This window comes from Ammospiza caudacuta, chromosome 3 (assembly GCF_027887145.1).
Source record: "Ammospiza caudacuta isolate bAmmCau1 chromosome 3, bAmmCau1.pri, whole genome shotgun sequence".
Taxonomy (NCBI): Eukaryota; Metazoa; Chordata; class Aves; order Passeriformes; family Passerellidae; genus Ammospiza; species Ammospiza caudacuta.
In genome coordinates, this window is record NC_080595.1 from 96,650,196 (window position 1) to 96,669,415 (window position 19,220).

The window sequence follows — 19,220 nt, forward strand, 5'->3', positions numbered from 1 at the left end:
AAATAATGATACTGAATTGCATGCCTTCATCTGCGTATAATTTTTATACTTTTCAAATGCATATATTTCAAATATGCACTTGGCTATGCCTTTGGGGAGTGTGGTGCTTCATGCATAACATAACGGGCACCCAGTCACTGCAGCAATGGGATGTACAACAGAACCTCAGCAAACACTCTAAATAGGATATCAGTAATCATTTGGAATATTTAGTTACTGTTATTTTTGGGAAACTGCTGTGCATTTCAAACAGGAAGAAATAGCTTATGTTACAGGGGGGTGAATCTCAAAACTGCTATGGAACTTTGTGGTATATAACACTGAGGGTTTTGTGGTTTGCTTGTTTTTTTTTTCATCTAGATATTGCTTCTCCATTTGTGGCACCAGTGGATCTTCAGGCTTACCCAATGTATTGCACTGTTGTGGCATATCCCACAGACCTCAGTACCATTAAACAAAGACTGGAAAGCAGATTTTACAGGTGAGACCATTTCTCAGTTCTGCTGTGATCTACCAGCAGCTTTATTTTTGTTAGCTTTCTGTCTTGTCATACAAACTAGGAGGTGGGCACGGGTGTGTGCTTTTATTTCCTTTCATCTTCTATTCTTGATCTTAGTTTCCATTTCCTAAAACTCAACAAAGGATTGAACACCTCCAAAATGTATTTTAGAATGACATGGCATTCAAATTCCTGATTATGTAAATGACTTGTTCCATGTGAGATTCAAATTTACAGGGTTAGTAAAGTAACTTTTAGTCCAAAGGATAAAATTTCCACTTAATAATTTTTTTAAGTACTTTCAAAATTTAATAAGAGAGATGTTAGAAATATCTCAAGTGGTTTTTTTGTCCTGATGTGCTTTAAAAAATATTTTTATAGCTACACAGAATCTGACTTCTTGAATTATTGGTGTTGAACTTCTGAGTTGTTGTACAGCAACAAAAAAGTTTCTACTTTTTGATACTGTTTTGATATTTTCTTAAACTGTGATTTCAATTGCTGTGGGTTTCTTTTTTTTTAGTAAATATCTATATAGGAATATAGTTCTCTAAATTACTTCAGTTTCCTTGAGTTTTTGTTCTCTTTTTAAAATCAGTGTCGCTTTAGTTTATTTTGAATAAATGTGGATAGATTTTGTTTCGGGCCAAATTTCAAAATTAATTTTTAATGCTTTTAACATGCTAAATGAAGATTGAATTCTAAACTAAATTTGCTTTTTCATTTTCAAAATAGCACCTCTGGTTTATATCATTCTATTGCAATATTGAATTCCGTGTTTATTGTGTCATAGGAGGTAATTCAACTTTCTCTTCTATAATGCACTGCTTTGCTGTCAGATAGAGAGAACTTTTTGCTGGATTTTGTTTCTATTGTCAAAAGAGAAAGCAGTTATTTTTGGTAATCAACACACCTTAAATAAATGGGCTTTTTTAGTTTGTAATATTGCTGAGGCCTAGTTAGGTAATAAGCAACCATATTGTTGCACTTTGCAGTAATTTATATTTATATTTAGTGGATTGTTCAGATCACTTTTGATTTTTGGTGGTTTTTCATGAGGTTTACCTTAAAACTGTAACTTTTATGCCATCAGTCATTACTATCTTCTTATTTTAACTTTTTTTTATATTTGGATCTATTTTTTCAGTTATTCTGCTTTTGTGCAGAATAACATAATATTTTATAATGTGACTATTCTATAGTTAGGTTATTAAATCAGGGGAAATCTGATTGTTGTCTGTCAGAAAAAGGTACACTGTAAAACATTTTTATTACTATTTTGTTAATCCTTAACTGAGTTCACAGGCTATGTAGGATGGGTTATATATATCATAAAGGAAAAATAAAAGCTGAAGTGAATATATGTTCTTAAAGCCATTTGTAGAGATTACCACAGAATATAACATAAGAATGGGAAGCCAGAGGAAGCTGCCTGCTGCTGGTCACTCAGGGCAGCATATCCGATGTGCACATTTTCTGATGTAAGGGAAAACAATGGTGAATGAGAAGAGGGCTGTAAGGTCTTTTCCCCTGTTCATATTTATTGCTAGAAGTTGCCCTTATTTCTTTTTCCTTTTCTTTCCTGTAACTGTTTTGATACAGGCGCCTTTCTTCGTTAATGTGGGAAGTGCGGTACATTGAACACAATACTCGCACATTTAACGAACCTGGAAGCCCTATTGTCAAATCTGCCAAATTTGTCACAGATCTTCTGCTACACTTCATAAAGTGAGTTGCTTAGTAGGTCTGTTGTTATTCCTATCTCTTATCAAGGCAAGAGCCTTTTTAGATCGGAATTTTAAAGTAAGATAGTTCTGCACTTTAAATAAACCTGTTGTCTGCTGTTGAGGCAGAAAAGAATAGAGCTTATGTTGACAAAGAATTCATAAGTTTGCAAAACAAGTTTTGTAATACATTGAAAGGCATAGATTGGCATGGCATTTTATTTTGAGAGACTTTCTCCTAAATGATAAAAATGGGTTTGAGTTCATGGAGTTACAGATCTTCATGGAGATACAGATATATTCATTGGTAAGTTAGGAGTTCTAATTTTGAGGTTGAATACTGGCTATGTTAGCATAAATCTGAAATCTAGACTACAATTTATAATAGGTTTGAAAATGATGTTTTATATGTATGCAAAGTAAAAATTAAAGGCTTTGTAGTCAACTGAAGTTATAGCTGTCTTTCAAACATTATATTATTATCTATAAACAAACTCAATGACAAATATTTAAGATTTTTCATTCAGTTGACACATCTACAGAGCTGAAGTTTGTAAGAAGTTACTGTGCCCACAGCCTTGGTTTGCTCGTACACAGTGGGCGCTGCCATTTCCACCTTGCAGACACAGCAAGATACTTAATTAGTTTAACAAAAATTATGACATTTTTAGTAATTTCATTTGTCAGTGTTAAATTGAATATAGTTCTTTTTTATTTTGTGTGTTCTTAAAAAACATTGGAACTCTGTTTAGTATTTGGAAATGTAGGACTTTGAGTCCATAAATAAATCTTCAATTTCTCTAGTGCCTGTGATTTCTAATATTTGCTGGAGAATGTAAAGCACTTAACTGCTTTAGACATTAAAAGTTTTAGTGAAGTATATACCATTAGGAACAGATGCATATCTAAAGGGCTTTTCTGTTACTAATTTTATTTTTTAACATCTTTGTCCTACATGTTTTTTTTCTGATTAATTAAGCAGCTCAGGGTTTTTCAAAGTGTATGTAGCTCAGAGTTTTTCAAAGTGTATGTTTTTAATTGGCTTAGTTAAATTAGTGGATATTCTTGGATATTCTTATTTAATAAGGGGCTATAGCTTGACTCTATTAATACACTAATTTAAGTGAACTAGCAATTCATGTAAAGCCCAGGCTTTATGGTTGTAACTGTAAGGTAGAAGGCCTAGACAGTGGAAAGCAAAGCCCATGGTTCTAATGAGAATGAAATATCTCGATGCCTCTGAGAATATATGTCTTAGTTTCTTACATCACCCAAGTATCTTAAAGAGCTGAAGATGGGTGGTGGATGTTGCAGTTAGTTTATCTTTTTTACCTTTTCTCACACACAGCTGTTCTAGTGGTAATGGTAGTAGCCTGTATTAGGGATTCTGATTCTGTGTGGAGTTGCTGAGTGTTTGCAGTTACAAGTGGTAAAAGTGTTAAAAACCACTTTTCTTCCCAGTGGTTTGTATTGCTACATAATAGAACACCTTTGAGCTTTCCTTTCTAAGGAGCTTTACATGTTAATCAAGAATTGAGAATCAGCGTGTTTTGCTGATTTCATTATGCAGGTTTACACAATAACAGTGTTGGTCCTTCCATACGTGCATTTCAAATGTCATAGATTGTGAGTGCTAAATTAAATTATGAAATTGCACTTTTGTACGATAAATTTACTGTAATGCTTCTTAAAAAACTGCAAGCCTCAAACCTTTTATATAGTACAGGATTAGATTTTTCTGATGCTGGCAAATGCATGGTAAAGGATTATGATTTTTAATTTTAAAACATTCACACTGTTAAGTGATCTATATTTTACAACTTTTTGAGCAGATGGTTAGCTTGACTTATTATTTCAATTCTCTTAGTATTCATATAGCACTAAACACATTCTCAATTTATTTGGAGATGGCTTCATAAATATTTTGCCTTTCCTAAGCAAATTACAGTTGTTTCCACAGGTGATAGAAAATAAATGTTAGCTTCTGTTTCTTTCTACAGAGACCAGAGCTGCTATGACATAATTCCATTATACAACGCAATGAAGAAGAAAGTGTTGTCTGACTCTGATGAGGTAAGTGGTTGTGTCTTGGGCATTGGCATTGATACACTGGGGAAACCAGACTGCTGTCTGTCCTGTACTGACCAAAGTACTGCTTTCACTCACTGCTGGGAAGTGGAGTGTACTTTTCTGTCAGTACAACATTTCTTCTTGTCAGCTGGGAAACTGGGTGAAAATCCAGCCTCCTCTCTTCCTTTAGTGCAGAGAGCTTTAATAGTTTGCTGGAGGATGCTGCTTAGGTTTCTGAGAGGTTCTCAAAATTGACTGCCATATGAAATGCTTCTCAGAAGGATGTAGGACTGTAGGTAGGACTGTAAAGACTCAAATTATAAGTTTAGAATATAAAAGAACTCACCTACTCATATATGCTTATATTTTTTAACCTTTTTATGCTACTCATTATCTTGCTCAAAGGAAGAAGAGAAAGACACAAATGTGCCGGGGACTTCCACTAGAAAAAGAAAGGTAAATTATTTTAAAATTTTTAATTTATATTTTTAGTGCTACATTGCTGAAATTGCCTTGTTTATATTGTATTTGTAAATAATGGAATGTAAAACTGCCTATTTCTAGTATTGTGTAATGTCAGCATTTTGAAAGTTTTGAACTTTGTGATATGTTGTTCTACTGAACTGTTCAATGTAAAACTATTTCTGTCTCTGCTGCTGCATGTTGTGAATTCATTTATATCCTGTGGGGGTAACTGTCCCATTAGATTTTGTGAAAGCAGCTAGTTTATTTAATGTACACCAGGCAATATTGTCATTTCAGGACCATCAGCCAAAGCGGCGGCTGCGTAACAGGGCTCAGTCATATGACATTCAGTCATGGAAGAAGCAATGCCAGGAGCTGCTGAATCTCATTTTTCAGTGTGAGGACTCTGAACCATTTCGACAACCAGTGGATCTTCTTGAGTATCCAGTGAGTATTTTAGAACAAGATGACTGGTTATAATCTGGTTGGTAAGTGGTGGATTGGTTTGTTTTTTTTTAACTTTGATAATTTCTTTAGTTCTTTCAATTGAAACTTCAGGCAGCTGTAGTGACAGAATTCTTTTCAGCACTTCATTGTCACTTATTTAATAATGTTTACTTTTTTTTTCAACTAATTTCTAAACAAATAATACTTCTCTGCTCTCTCAGATACTTTTGTTGGAAAATATTTTATATTCAGGGATGCTTATGTTATTAAGTAGATTACAGCTTTTAAAGTAAATTACAGCTTTTGCAATTAAGATGTCTTTCCTTTCCTGACTGAAAAATGGTCATATATATGAAATGCCTATATTTGTTGCTGCATGTGATGTGTTGTCAAGGATCATTGGTTTCATTTCAGAGTATAAAAACTAAAAGTAAGATTATATGAAAACTTGGAGTAATAAAGCAAATATTTTGCTTGCTTTCCTTCTACTGTATCTTAAATTCTGTAAAATATTATTCCAGAGTGATTAACTTGGGCAAAATTAACTGTCTCAATTAGAGAAAAGAAATGCTTCTTTTTCAGACATCACTAGTAGATCCATCTTGGCACTTCTGCAGCCGCTGGGTACCATTAGTTTTTATGTAACCTAAACTTTATGCTGTGGCCAACTGCAAGTAGCCCTATATATCTGAGATCCTCAAATGAGCTGATAGAGAGCACTCTGCTAGGCTTAGGCATGAAACACACTGGTCCCTGGTGTCACAAGCCTGTTTAACATGCAGAGGCACTCCTGTAGCTTCTGTTTGCTCTGATGGATTAACTAAAACTTTTTAGTTAAATTTGCTATTTAAGCTTTTCTTTGTATGAACATGTCTCTGTTTCTTCCATTGTCTGGGAAAAAAATTTCTGGCATTGGCTTGACTTGGGTCCTACCTAAGCCTGTGGAGTTTTTGATACTTCATTACATTCATAAATTTTTGGACCTCCATTTAGGAAACTGCTCAGGTTTCAGAAAGGATGTGATAAGCCTCTGATCAGGCTCAAGTATTCAAACTTCACATTTTAAAGCTAATATGTGAGAACAGTATTAGTCTTAGTCCTAAATTTGAGCTGCTAAGCTGCCCAGAAGGCTTGTAGTCTACACTTTCATATCACTGTTATCTTCATGTCAGTGTGTCAGTAATGCAACCCTTAGGACACCAAATTCTGAGCTCTGCGTTTCAGTAAATAGGTTTATAAAATTAATTAAATCATCTATCAGTTAACTTCTAACCTTGACCCTGCTGAGTATGTCTGCAAGGAAGTTATGTTGTATATTAGTGGAAAGGGGGAAAATATCTTCAGCAGTCTTCCATACCTATTTCAAGAGAACATTTTACTTAAACAGGTTTATCAAACTCATCCTAATGAAAATTATATATTCAGGCTTGGGAGAAAAACTGTAATAAATTGCTTTGCTATTTCCAAACAGGATTATAGAGATATTATTGACACTCCTATGGACTTTGCTACTGTTAGAGAAACACTGGAAGCTGGCAACTATGAGTCACCAATGGAATTATGTAAAGATGTGAGACTAATTTTCAGCAATTCCAAGGCCTATACACCAAGTAAAAGATCAAGGGTAAGATTTTATTGCTTTCCATTGTTGTTGTTTGAAAAAACACTTATCTCTGAAAAATATAGGACTGAAAAAGCAGAGAGACAGTGTAATTTGATTGCTTTTAAAAAACAAGTTTCATTATTTCTGATCTTAAAATATGAATATTTCTGAGAAACTATTACATCTTTGTATTTGAAGAGAAAGGAATGTGTGCTTTTTAAATATCAAAAGTTCTGATATTCTGCATGTGTGTTTCAAAAGTAAATATTAGAAAGTGGGTCTAAATGGAAAAGCACGTGGAAAAAAAGTTCTATAGAAGCAGGATTATGAGTAAAATAGTGAAATTTAACCAGTATTTTGGGGAAGAAACCAGATTTTCAGAAGAAATACCCAGGGAGCCTCTCTACTTTGAAGGTTGCCCCAAACTGAAATATGCAGGTATAGACAGATGAGGATGTTGAAATTCTCTGCTGTTCACTACTGTGCACTAGGATTGTAATGAAGCTCTTAGGACTTCTGGGAAACAGGACAGTTTACACAAAGTGTCAGCTTACAAAGCTCTTTGTACTGAGATGTCCTGCTAGTAGTAGGTGCAGTGTCTGATAGCATGGATGCATATTTACATGGGTTCAAGGCTTCGGTGTAGCTTTTCTTCTACTAATGTGTGTTAGGTTTTAAGACCAGAATTATTAACAGCTTTTATGTTTGGCTGTTCTAAATAGCAAGTTAATCATTAGGACTTCATTGTTTTAAGACTTGGGCACAAATTTCTTAGTAGGTAACTAGCAGGATTAGTGATTACTCTCCAGTCAGTAGTAGACAGGCCCACTCTCTGTTGAGGCTGCCATAACCTATAAAAGAATTACTCTGTTCAGTTGCAGCAAATGGCAGGGCTTTTGGGGCAAGTCTGGATTCTTTTGTGGTTTTTCTTTCTCTCCTTGACCTCATCATACCTGACATTATCTTTAGCTTTGTGTGGTTTTACAGATTCTTTTGACATTTTCATTTCTTTCATGTTTTATCCAAACAGACAGATATAGTAATAAATTTGTCTTTTTTGTTTTACTCGGAAGTGGAAGGTTCTAATGTCAAGAGTTTTAATACTCTAGAACCTATGTGCTTTCAGTGCATGCAATATGTAGTTGAATGTCATGTTTATACTATGTCATGCACTTATATTTTTAGCATCTTACTTTATGTCACTGATGCTTATTTGAACCATAAATTGATGTCACTGATGCTTTCTTGATCAGTAAACCTAAAGTCATCAGCTTGTTTTTTGCTTAGCACATCAGACTCACATTCCTTTGCATGCTATCACCAGTCACACATGCAGAATTTGCAGTCAAACCTGTTGAGTCTGGTGCTCAGATGGTTTGGTGTGGCATTAAGTAGGCACTAGTTCAATATTGTCTTTGTCTTTCATTCAAGGTGCTGTGTCTCCTCAAAGTACAGGTCACTAATTCTGTTTCCAGAATAGCAGCTGTGCTCAAATAATTACTTGTGATCTAAACTGAATTTGGGAGTTGCTGTAAATCATCCAAGTCTAGAGATAGAAAAAAAAAAGTGCACCTACATAATTCCAATACATTTATTGTACCTGTTGCAGCCAACTTACTTGTAGTATCAATTCATCTATAAAAGGAATAGAGTGTTCAAATATAGGATATAAGAATACAAGCTAATAGAGCAGAAAATAAGATTTCTTGACCCTAGGTATGATACAGCAAAATTACCTTAAGGATCTCTCTTTGTGATTTCTGTTGAAACTAGAAAGGGATACAGTCTAGAAAGGCAATTGAAAGACTTGTTTTTCCAATTCTTCCTTTTCTGTGTCATCTTCAGTTGTGATACACTTTTCAAAATCATGAAAATTGTTAAAGCAAATCTACACATGGGTTAGCATATATTTATTGAGGCAGATGATAAATTTCCCTAAAACATTTCTATATAAATAACTTTTTACTTTTCTAGCTATTGTTTAGTGATAAATAAGTAAAGGGACACTTTGGAAAAGTATCAAATTTGTTTACTGGCTTTTTCTTTTCAGATCTACAGCATGAGCTTGCGCCTCTCTGCTTTCTTTGAAGAACATATAAGTTCTATTTTATCAGATTATAAATCTGCCCTACGCTTTCATAAAAGAAATACAATAAAGAAACGAAGGAAAAAAAGAAGTAGAAGCAGCTCAGTTTCCAGTAGTGTTGCATCCAGGTACATGAATTCCTTTACAGTATTCATGAAATGCTGTGAAATTTTGACATACCTAAACAATAAAACTTAGTGTGTTTTTTTCTTAATACTTCCTTTACTATTCCCTATATTGCAGAATGGTAGCTTTGACATGCAAGTCCCTATGATGTGGAAGAGTTTTAAACTTTACTTAGAGCTATCCTAGTGTAAGTGCTTAAAATTCAAATAACTGCTAAATGTGTACAGTAAAACAGCATCGTTAGGATAGTGATGGCATCATGCTTTATCATATAACTATAGTATTTATCGTAAAGATTCACTTTCCAGAAGCTCACAACTTACATGAATTTCCACAGTAAATGCCATATTTTTAACATACTTCATGCAGAGGTGATTGTTTTACTCCCACAATCTCAGACACTAGCATTTAATTTTATTTATTCCTGTAAAATGACGAGATGGTCACCCAGGATACAAATTGTTACTCCTTTTGCAGCCCTGAAAGGAAGAGGAGATTAATAAAACCTCAGCTGAAGGCAGAAACTTCTGCCACTTCATCATCTTCTGCACCTGCACGGTCGACAGCACCGCGACACGCTCCGCCTCAGATGAACGGAAAAGCCGCTGAGGCCGCCTGCCTCGTGCGCACTCGGAGCAACAGGGGGATAACGGACGTGGCTGTCACAGAGCAACCATCCACCTCTTCAGGAGCAAAGCCTTTAACTATAAAGCCTTTAATTACAAAGCCTAATACTACTGCAGGGGCAGGAAAGTCAGGCAAGTTGGGGTGCTTTTGGTTTTGATTTTCTGTTAATTAAGCCATGAATGTTTTTAAAGACAAAACTGGCTCTTTGGAAATCTAGTATATTTCTCTCCATTAAGACTGGTTCTGTTTTCAAACTGATGGGCCTTTAAAGCTCTTCAGAGGAAAATTGAACAATTAGGCTATGTCATTTTATCTAGGAAGCTTTCTCCCTTTTGGACCTGAGAGTCAAATTTTTTGTAGTAGAACATGACTTCCATTTTAGCCCAACAGGATTGAGTGTAGTAAAAACTACTTAAGTTGATAATTTTTTTTCTTTTTGTCCTTCTAGTACTGGAGAATTCAACCAAACATTCCAAGAACCAGAATATTTTATCAAACCCTTCCCCATCTGATTACAGTCATAACACTAGGAATAACTCCACAAAAGAAAATCCTGAGAAAGAGAAGCAAATTAAGCGCAAAGTAAAATCTTCCACTGTTAATCCACAAGGTACCAAATTTCTCTGGAACTTCCTCCCCACCCTCAGAGTTATTGATGTAGTGACTGTAGTGTTGTGCTTACGTTGTGGTAATTTGGGGAAATTAGAATACATTATGATTTAGCAGAATAGGGAAATCTAACAAAACAACTCAGTCACCATTAGTTGCCTTCTTGATGAATTAGCATGGTTTTGACCACTCTTAACACCATTTCCATGGTGTGATAACTGTTGTTTAGATGATTTTGAAATGTTAACATCTCAGTTTAAATTGGAATTATTTACTTTTCCAAATACCTTAATTTAAATTATTACAAATGTAATGTTAAAAGTTTCTAAATTCCAAAGCAGACTTCTGCATGGTCACACTTTAAATCCTGTGTGTTTAATCACATAAAACTTCTGTGGGTTATATTTGGGTCAGTAACACTGAGTGTGATGATATTCTGTGCAGCAGCAAGCATAAGGATCAGAATACCCCAGCTGTAAATTCATTCTTTCATTTTTTGGCACAGCAAAAAAACCTATGCAGTGTTTACTGCTTCTATTTAGTATATTTGAATGACCTGCTTGGACCTAGTTCATGAAATCTCTTGAGTGAGCTTGACTGGTCTTTTGATGTCAGAATACCTTAAAATTCAAAGCTTCTGTGGAGGTTGAAATAGGATCTCCTAGTCAGAAAGCTTTCCTGTTTAAGAAGGAGCTTTAAAATGTTCATAAGATGGTTTAAGTAGGTAGATCCACTAAACATCTTTTCTCTGAAAATGGGGACACAGTAGTCTGCAAATTGAGTCCCAAATTAATCTGCCTACTCCTTGTAGTCCTCTCTCCAAGGAGTTCTTTCTTACTCATCCATGCTTCTGAAAAAGTAGCTCTTGATCTGATAAGTGAAATCATCTGTCCATTGCTTGTAAGCTTTCTCACAAGGGCCTCAGCTGTTCCCATATTGCATGGCTAAATATGCAGCTGTTACAGGATGGGATGTCAGGGATTTCTGAATGTTGTTGACATGGTCCTGTCCCCTTACATCGACTCATAGGACAGAGGAGGCCTGTGCTTTTAGTGCATGATGGTGCACATTCAAACACAGCAGAAGCTGTGTGTAGGTGTTTCATAAAAGGGCTGCAGGAACTACCATGCTGGCTATGAGCCTGTTCTTGGCCATATTTTAGGCAAGGCTGTGGTGTCAGAACATCTTTCTAAGAGGTCCAGTGACGTGCCCTGCTGAGAAAATTGATTACCCCTCACGTAATAAAAACTCATACCCTGTAAAAGTCTCCAAGCAAGTACATTCTGCTGTCTGTTAGTGTGGGAAATCTGTACAAATTTGATACAAAAGATGGTACCTCAGGTTGAAAGAAAATCTTTATTTCTCCAGAGATGACTTACTGTGAAGCATTCCTGATCTTTGCACTATTCCCAATGCTTCTTGAGCAACCTTTTGCTGTTGCAGATACAAAATAGAAGTTCTGTCCACTGGTGTTGTATCATTTCAGAAAAACCCTTCAGCTCTTCCCTTTTTTCCCTTCTTTCCCCCCCCCCCCTGCATTTTTCCTGGCTTTTTTTTTGTTTCTTGGGGTTTTTTTCCTTGCAGCTACCATGTGCTAAATCCAACTAGAAGTTAATCCTCATTCCATTGTAGAATGAAACTCTCTGAGCTCAACTTTGGGTTTCTTAGATTTTGACAGATTGGCAATCACTGTGAATCCATTCAGATATTTTAGTAAGAGTTTTATTAAGGCAGTGTGAAAATGAATGTAAATGCAAATCTGTTTTGTGACGTGTACATTTCTGTACCATTTCTTTACAGCAGATTGCAAGAACAATGCTTTGGCATCAGGAAGCATTCAGGTGAATGGACATGGAGGACAGCCTTTGAAACCTCCAGTTAAAAGAGGTCCTGGACGGAAGCCCAAGGTGGAGAGTAATAACAGTAGCTGTGAAGTGGTGGTGCACAAGAAAAGAGGCAGGAAACCAAAAAAGCTACAAATTGTTGAACAGCAAAAGGTTGCAGAGCAGAATACAATCCAGACCACAAGGGATATACCAGAGGAAGCCTCTGTTTCTACTGCATGCAATTCTCTTTCTGAAAATAATGTGAAGGAAGACTTGTTACAAAGAAAAGGCCGAGGGGGTAGAAAGCCAAAAAGGAAGATAAAGAGCTGCCAGCCAGGCTCAGACCTCTTAGCTCCTGCAAATGTGAAAATGCAAACAAGAAGCAGGAGGAAAAAGACACACGAGCCTGTGGAGGAGGGTTCTGAAGAGCTTAAAGATTCTGAACCTCACATGAGAACTAGAAACCAGGGTAGGAGGACAGCCTTTTACAATGAAGATGACTCTGAGGAAGAGCAAAGGCAGCTATTGTTTGAAGACACCTCCTTAACTTTTGGAACTTCAAGCAGAGGCAGAGTCCGAAAGTTGACTGAAAAAGCAAAAGCTAATTTAATTGGTTGGTAATTTTTACCGAGGGTTTTACTTCAGAATGCTATGAAGCAGGTACAGTTAAGGAACAGCAGAACAGACTTCTGCTTCCCTGCTGCTATTATGGGTTAGAAGAGTATGTTCTGATTTGAGGAGAAAAATTTAGCAAAATGATAAACTGAAAGAACATTCTTTGAAAGAAATATATATTTTAAACTTTTGCTATTTATTACCCTCCAAATAGGTTATACGTTTCAACAGTCATTTTGTTCACAGTTGAAAATAATTGAAGCAATTTCTGACTGACGTACAGAGTTCAGAGCTACTCTGCTCAAGTAGTAGGTAATATCTCTACACAATTGAAAAAAGGTAATAGAACTTTTAATTGCCACAAATTGAAAACAGAAATCTATTTTTGACCAAGCAAGGTACACTTGGATTGTAAAGTCAAGTCGCCTAGGAAGGCAGACTTTGGCAAAAAGTGGCAGTAAATTCACTTGCATTTCTATTGAATAATAAAATACCAAACTTTGCTAATCTGAAAAAGTTTAATTTCAGTTGTGATGGAATGTTCAGCTGCAAAAGAAGCCTAGCACAGGCCATTGTTTATCCAAGTTCTGCCAAACATAGCAAAAATGTAATCACAAATATATATATCCACATTGGAAAAAGTTTGACTAATGTCTAATTTTTCAGACCTTGATTCTTGTATCAATCACTAATCTCTGTTTATTGTGCCAAAGACTGAGAATCAGTGCAGTGGAAAACCTTTTTTTCTTTTTGAGTGTCAGTACAGCATACCATTTGCAGTGATAAAAGCTGTGTCTTGTTTTAAATAGTAAGTTGTTAACATTGTTCTGAAATGTATCCTTTTTGGTACTTCTGGTAGAAAATAATGCACTGGTGGGGTCCTTTGACAGAGATGTTTTAGTCTAATTGTATAATTGGTTAAAGGATTCAAGGAAATTACAGGACAGGTATGGAATTATGATGTTTACTTTCTGATCCAGATTGATTGTTGTTCCTACAACTTTAGACATGCTTAAGAGGCTGAAATGACCTACAAAGAATAGTGTGTGTGTATATATTAATATATACATAAACACATATGTCTAAAATATTACCCAGGTATAAATTTTTTTCAGGATTTTTTAGATAGCACTAGAATTGAAAATTGTAAATGTCATACTTTATAGTTTAATTTTAAGGGGAAGATTGGTTATTTTCAATTATTAGGGTTAAAAGGCCAAATCACTTTTTATGCAATCATGTTTTATACAGTGGTCTCATTGCACATTGTGTTTTTCTGCACTTTTTATGGTATATCACGCTGACATATGTCAATATACACCCTAAAGAAAAATTCCATTTAATGATTGTGCCTTGTATTCTATTATTTCTCGCATCCTTACTAAAATTAAGTTGTCTATTGTAAATGATAACTATATGACTTAGGGGAATGTATTGTTATATGTACTGCTCTGGAAAAGAAAAGCAGTTATTTATTTGTTTATGGTACATTTAGTTATTTTATACCTTTACAAACAAACCTTAATACCATTTTCTATCACTTAAAAAAAGTATTGTCCAGTTTCAAGGAAAAAAATACATAAGTAGTGGTATTTACTGAGATCTGGTATGGTACAAAAATGTAACCAAAATTTTCTGGTTATACTTTTTTTTTGTTTTTACACATCCTCTGCAATGTCTGGAAGGGAAGACATGCAGAATTAAGATCTTAAATTTGCACAGATTCTGTATATGTATTTGAGGCCCGATTCTTCACTCTTTATTTTCTTACAAAAAAGGAGCCTAAAAGTTTGAAGAAAGAATATTGGTATTTTCCACCAAGAGTAATATAAATAGGCTACTGTGGGTAGCAGTTGAGTGTTCACCATACCTAGTTTTAGGTAGTTCGTTTTGCTACAAAAAATGGCTGAGATATTGTCCAGATCCTCTTTGAATTGTTATGGATTTGAGTTTGGGGGCCAGGGATTAGTTTGTATTTGATTTGCTGGTGTATTTATTTGTTCTAACAAGTATTTCCTTATCATCTGATTAAAATGGAGTCACTAAACGTGGTAAGATAAGCTACGTTTGTACAGTTGCAATACAGCTTCACCATTCAAACATGATTGATCCTACTTGTTAATTTTGTCTAATCTCACTGATGAAGGCAATCATTTGAAAATGTGTAATTTCCTGATGTTATCTGCATTGTAATATATAAAATAGATTATATCTAAAATTCATCTTCTGTATTTACTCCGTTTGTAATAATGTTTTATACGGCATGTTTATGTATATATTTATATATCAAAAATACCTTGTGTGTAAGTTTTGGAGACTGAAATAATCTGTGTTCCCTTAACAGCAGGGAGAGGAGTGTACATCTTAATTTTACAAGGGTAGAAGGCCTTACCTGCAGAACATGGGTACTGCTTCCCACCCAGTAATATCGGTGACTTTAGCCAGTAACTTTTTGATTCTTATTAGACACATTAATGTTTTTCCTTTAAAAATAAACTGTGGATAATTTGGGTCAGTTTTTTATAGAAGCAACGCTAAACATTTATTAAAAATTAATGCCAAATTTATTTAAAATTTATATTTTCTATAATTTAATTTCACTAGGTTGCAAACTTTATTTATGAGACTTTAGTCACCATCAGACTGTATTTTGGTTGGGGAAAAATTTATTATTTGAGGTGGTTGTGAGTTACTGTATCAATACAGAAAAAGAGCTTTTGATTACAGAGTCTTAGATTTTTAAATGTGAGCAATAAAATATTGATCAGTGTTCTGAAATAATTTAAGATCTATAGTTATGCATGTTTTATAATGCCATCTCAAGTACCTAACAACTGGTTCAGAAAATGGAGTATCAAAACCTCACGTGATTGTTTTACATTTGCATTGTAAATAACATAGCTTCATGGCCACACACATGCAAATGATCTGGCAGCAATTAACTCAGTTTTATTCATTAAATTCATTTATATTTGACATGGATATGAGGATACTGTTCTGGTACTTCTACGCTATACTGGGAAACGTTAAAATTGGTATTTGCTGCTGAGTGGTATCTGGATAACAGTGTGTTAACTGCCAGTGAGGAAATAATCCTGCTTCTGTCATAAGTGTGCTCTAAATGTTTAACAGGAATCATTGTGCCTGTGCCTACATACTTAACAACTCTTTACCACTCTGTTTCTGTTGTTAGTTTGTTCTCTGGGAACTGAACTGAAATCTTACCACTGTAGTGTTCATTATTATTGTCAATATTGAACCAGAGCTCTTTTTCACTGCACAGTGACCAGGGATCCAACTTCACAGAGAAATGTCTTCCTCCAGTGATTCGACTGCTGTGATAAAGATTTACAGATGTTTATTTGTACAGTGTCCGTTTGTACCTGTGATCAGTTTGTTGATAGACTTGTGAGGTTGAGTTGGTTGAGTTAAATATTACTATGGCTTAATATCTGTAAAGCTTTTAATTGATGAAGGACCCTGATGCAGCACGTATAGATATTAATATCTATTCAAAAATAAATTGTAGTGTAGAGACAGTTTATTCACTATACTGCTGTACAAATATTTTTAAGTACCAATTCTGTGCCAGAGGCTTTTGTCTTACCAAAAAAAGGACTACATGCAACACAAAAAACAGTCTGTCTATTCAGTAATTTCAAGCTTGTTAGGATTTTTGCACCACATTTTAAAATCTTTTGCTCACATTTGTTGGATTGAGGACTACAAGTAAATTCTTGAGTGTGTAATTTGAATTTAGGCACATGTTAAATAGTCGATTGGTTCTATAAAAGCAATAGGCTTAACTGGATGGGACCCCTTTCACCCTGTATTTATATAGTAGATTGGAGTTGAGAGGTTTTTAAGCTCAGTTTCATCAACATTCACATTTTATTTGTAGCATGTGAATCTTGCTGAGGTAATTTTAACATCACTGGTCAATTAAAATATACCCATACCACAATATTTACACTGTGTCCCGAGTCCTTACCTTATTCTAAATAGTATATTTTTGTTGACAGTAGATTGTCAAAGGTTTTTCTTTTTGCCTTTTTTTAACAGTGTTATAAAATCTTTAATTATAACTCTGCTACAGTGCTGTGATAGAAAAGGTAGAGGGTTTTGAAACCTCACCTAGAAACAGCAAAAGCTCATTTTCTGTTTATGACCTAAATGAAGACAAATGAACTGTGTAAAATGAGTATATGTTTTCTTTTATCCCTGAAGTTCTTGTAACAGTTTGGTTTCCAAGGGGACCTAGATATTCAACTGATAAAAGGGCTGTTAGTTTTCTGCTGTAAATTACTGTATATACTTGTTTGTTCGTATGCAGAGGAAAGTGTATTACATTTCATAAATCTGGTCAGGGCTTGACAATGTGTTTCAAATAACAAATCTGGCATTGACAGCTTACGTAGCTTCTTGTTCCTGAATTGTGACTGCAGCTTGCTGACTTTCCATGATGTCTGGGGGAAATCAGCAGGTAGCTTTTAGACCAGGGCTAACCTCCAGGTGCTCTTGTGTTTCTGCTGGATTTAATGCAGGAATTCGCCATGCCACTTTTACAGTGTGTTAGAGAAGGAAACATGCCAGGAAGCCAGATTAAAAGACATCTAAAATTGCAGAAAAAGGTGATTAGCTGCTTCCCCCTCACACCTCCCCCCGCTTTTCCCAAGGTTCTAACAGCCTCAAGGCATTCTAGAAAGAAACCTTATATGCTGCAATAAAATAAGGGTGAATAAATTTAGCTTTTAGCAGATATGTAGTGAGACAAGTAGTCATTTGGGTCCTTTTTAATGCAGATAAATACATCAGGAAATTCACTTCAATTAATACAAACAATAAATTTTAGGGAGGGAAAGTAGTACTATACTATGAATTTCTACACTGAAAGAACAAAGAATGAGGTCACACAAATTAGGAGTAGAAAGAAATAGAAGTACCTGTCATGTACTGTGTGATGTACATGTACTGTTTTGTGCTTACAACTGTGCAGGTTGGTTTGCTAATGCATTGAGACCATACAGAAGTTACATTTTTGGACCATACTAAAACTGCAGAAGTGTGGTGGACAACTGGATAATGATCATGCGTGAATTAAATTCTGTCATAATGTTTCAATATGTATAGAATGGAGCTCAACTTCAAGTAAATTACCTAGAAAGGTTAATTTTAAAACTGACAGATTTTCAGATTAAAAATTACACTTATTTTGTACAGAATTATGTAAAACACAAATCTGTTGTATGTAATGAGTAACAGTTTTGAAAACTATAATTCTTTAGCTTTATCAAGGCTTTTTTCCTTCCAGAAATCTAGATTATCATGTTATATATAACCTTAAGTATCTCACCAGGATAACAGTGCCCTTTCTTTTTGTACATATGGATTGGAAATTTCTTTACTGTTATGTGGACACTTTCTATGTTAGTTTTGATGCATAATACTTTGAATCCTTTTATACAAACTAGAATGTATGTGTAAGAATTACTGTCACTGCAATGTAGTAACTACAAACTTATTTTTAAATAAATAGAAAACATGTTTTTCTAAGCTGTCCAACAGTGTTTGCTTCTATCTGGTAATTTACTTTAATTATAACTCTGCTATGGGATGATTGGTTGTGTGTTTTTCAGAACTCCTTAAATTCAGCTCCTTGATTCCCTGTGGAATATGGAATAACTGTATCTGGTAGTATGGAATAGTGGGTACCTGGGAACAGACAAAACTGGAACCAGAGCACTCTCTGACTCTGAAGAGAGATCAGAATTTGCCATTTGGTAGGGGTTTTCACTAAGCCCTGCAGTTCAAGGTGATTAATGTTTGGGTAGTAATAAGTTGAATGATGTTCCTAAAAAAAATATAAAGGCAGTAGCATCTGGCACTGAAGACACCTCGTTGAGTCCTCTTAGCTCACTTCCATGTGTGCACCAGGGCACCTGCCTCTAGCCCTCCAGGAAGCCTTCCCTGTTCAGGTGACAACTGTTTGTACCACAGCTGCGTCCAATCCATGGAAATCTCTGCTCCCAACAGCTCCAGAAGACACTAGAAATACTTAAACAGAGAGGATCCCCTGCCTTCCTCCTGCAGATTACTGGTCTGTAGCCTAGCTGCCCTGAGTGGGTGATGCAAGGAAAAGTCAACATAGGGTGTGTTTTCACAAAACTGCAGGGTTAGTTTGTTTATATCTTCATTTTTCTGTTCAATAGATGCAAGAAAAAAGGATTCTGTTTAATTTCACATTATTTACTTTATCAGATGATCTTTTCCTTACTTTCCTTACCTGAAAACCTAAGGCAGTGATGGAAGAGAGCCTCACTCAGATGCAGGTACCTGTGCCTCTGGGCGACAGGAATGTGCAATGGCCACAGTGGAATGAATTGAGTTCCCTGTGACTTTCCAGACTCCATGTGAAGTCTGGCAAAAGCAAGACTCGTTTTAACAACTGAGAAAAAATCTCTGTCCCAAGCATGTGAGTTTTGCTCATTGGCACATTCTGCTAGGAGAAAATAATTTAAGAATG

General features: G+C 35.3%; 1 protein-coding gene across 1 annotated transcript in view; it reads left to right on the forward strand.

Annotated features, from left to right (window-relative positions):
• The window catches only part of PHIP (pleckstrin homology domain interacting protein), a 97,335-nt gene extending 79,141 nt beyond the window's left edge, over positions 1 to 18,194 (forward strand). The window contains exons 27-36 of the mRNA XM_058800733.1: positions 361 to 481; positions 2,102 to 2,227; positions 4,224 to 4,296; positions 4,699 to 4,749; positions 5,056 to 5,205; positions 6,677 to 6,829; positions 8,859 to 9,022; positions 9,498 to 9,778; positions 10,096 to 10,257; positions 12,057 to 18,194. Of these exons, the coding sequence (XP_058656716.1) occupies positions 361 to 481; positions 2,102 to 2,227; positions 4,224 to 4,296; positions 4,699 to 4,749; positions 5,056 to 5,205; positions 6,677 to 6,829; positions 8,859 to 9,022; positions 9,498 to 9,778; positions 10,096 to 10,257; positions 12,057 to 12,703 (1,928 nt within the window). The 3' untranslated portion in view covers positions 12,704 to 18,194. The remainder of the gene's footprint in view (positions 1 to 360; positions 482 to 2,101; positions 2,228 to 4,223; positions 4,297 to 4,698; positions 4,750 to 5,055; positions 5,206 to 6,676; positions 6,830 to 8,858; positions 9,023 to 9,497; positions 9,779 to 10,095; positions 10,258 to 12,056) is intronic.
• The last annotated feature ends 1,026 nt before the right edge of the window (positions 18,195 to 19,220 follow it).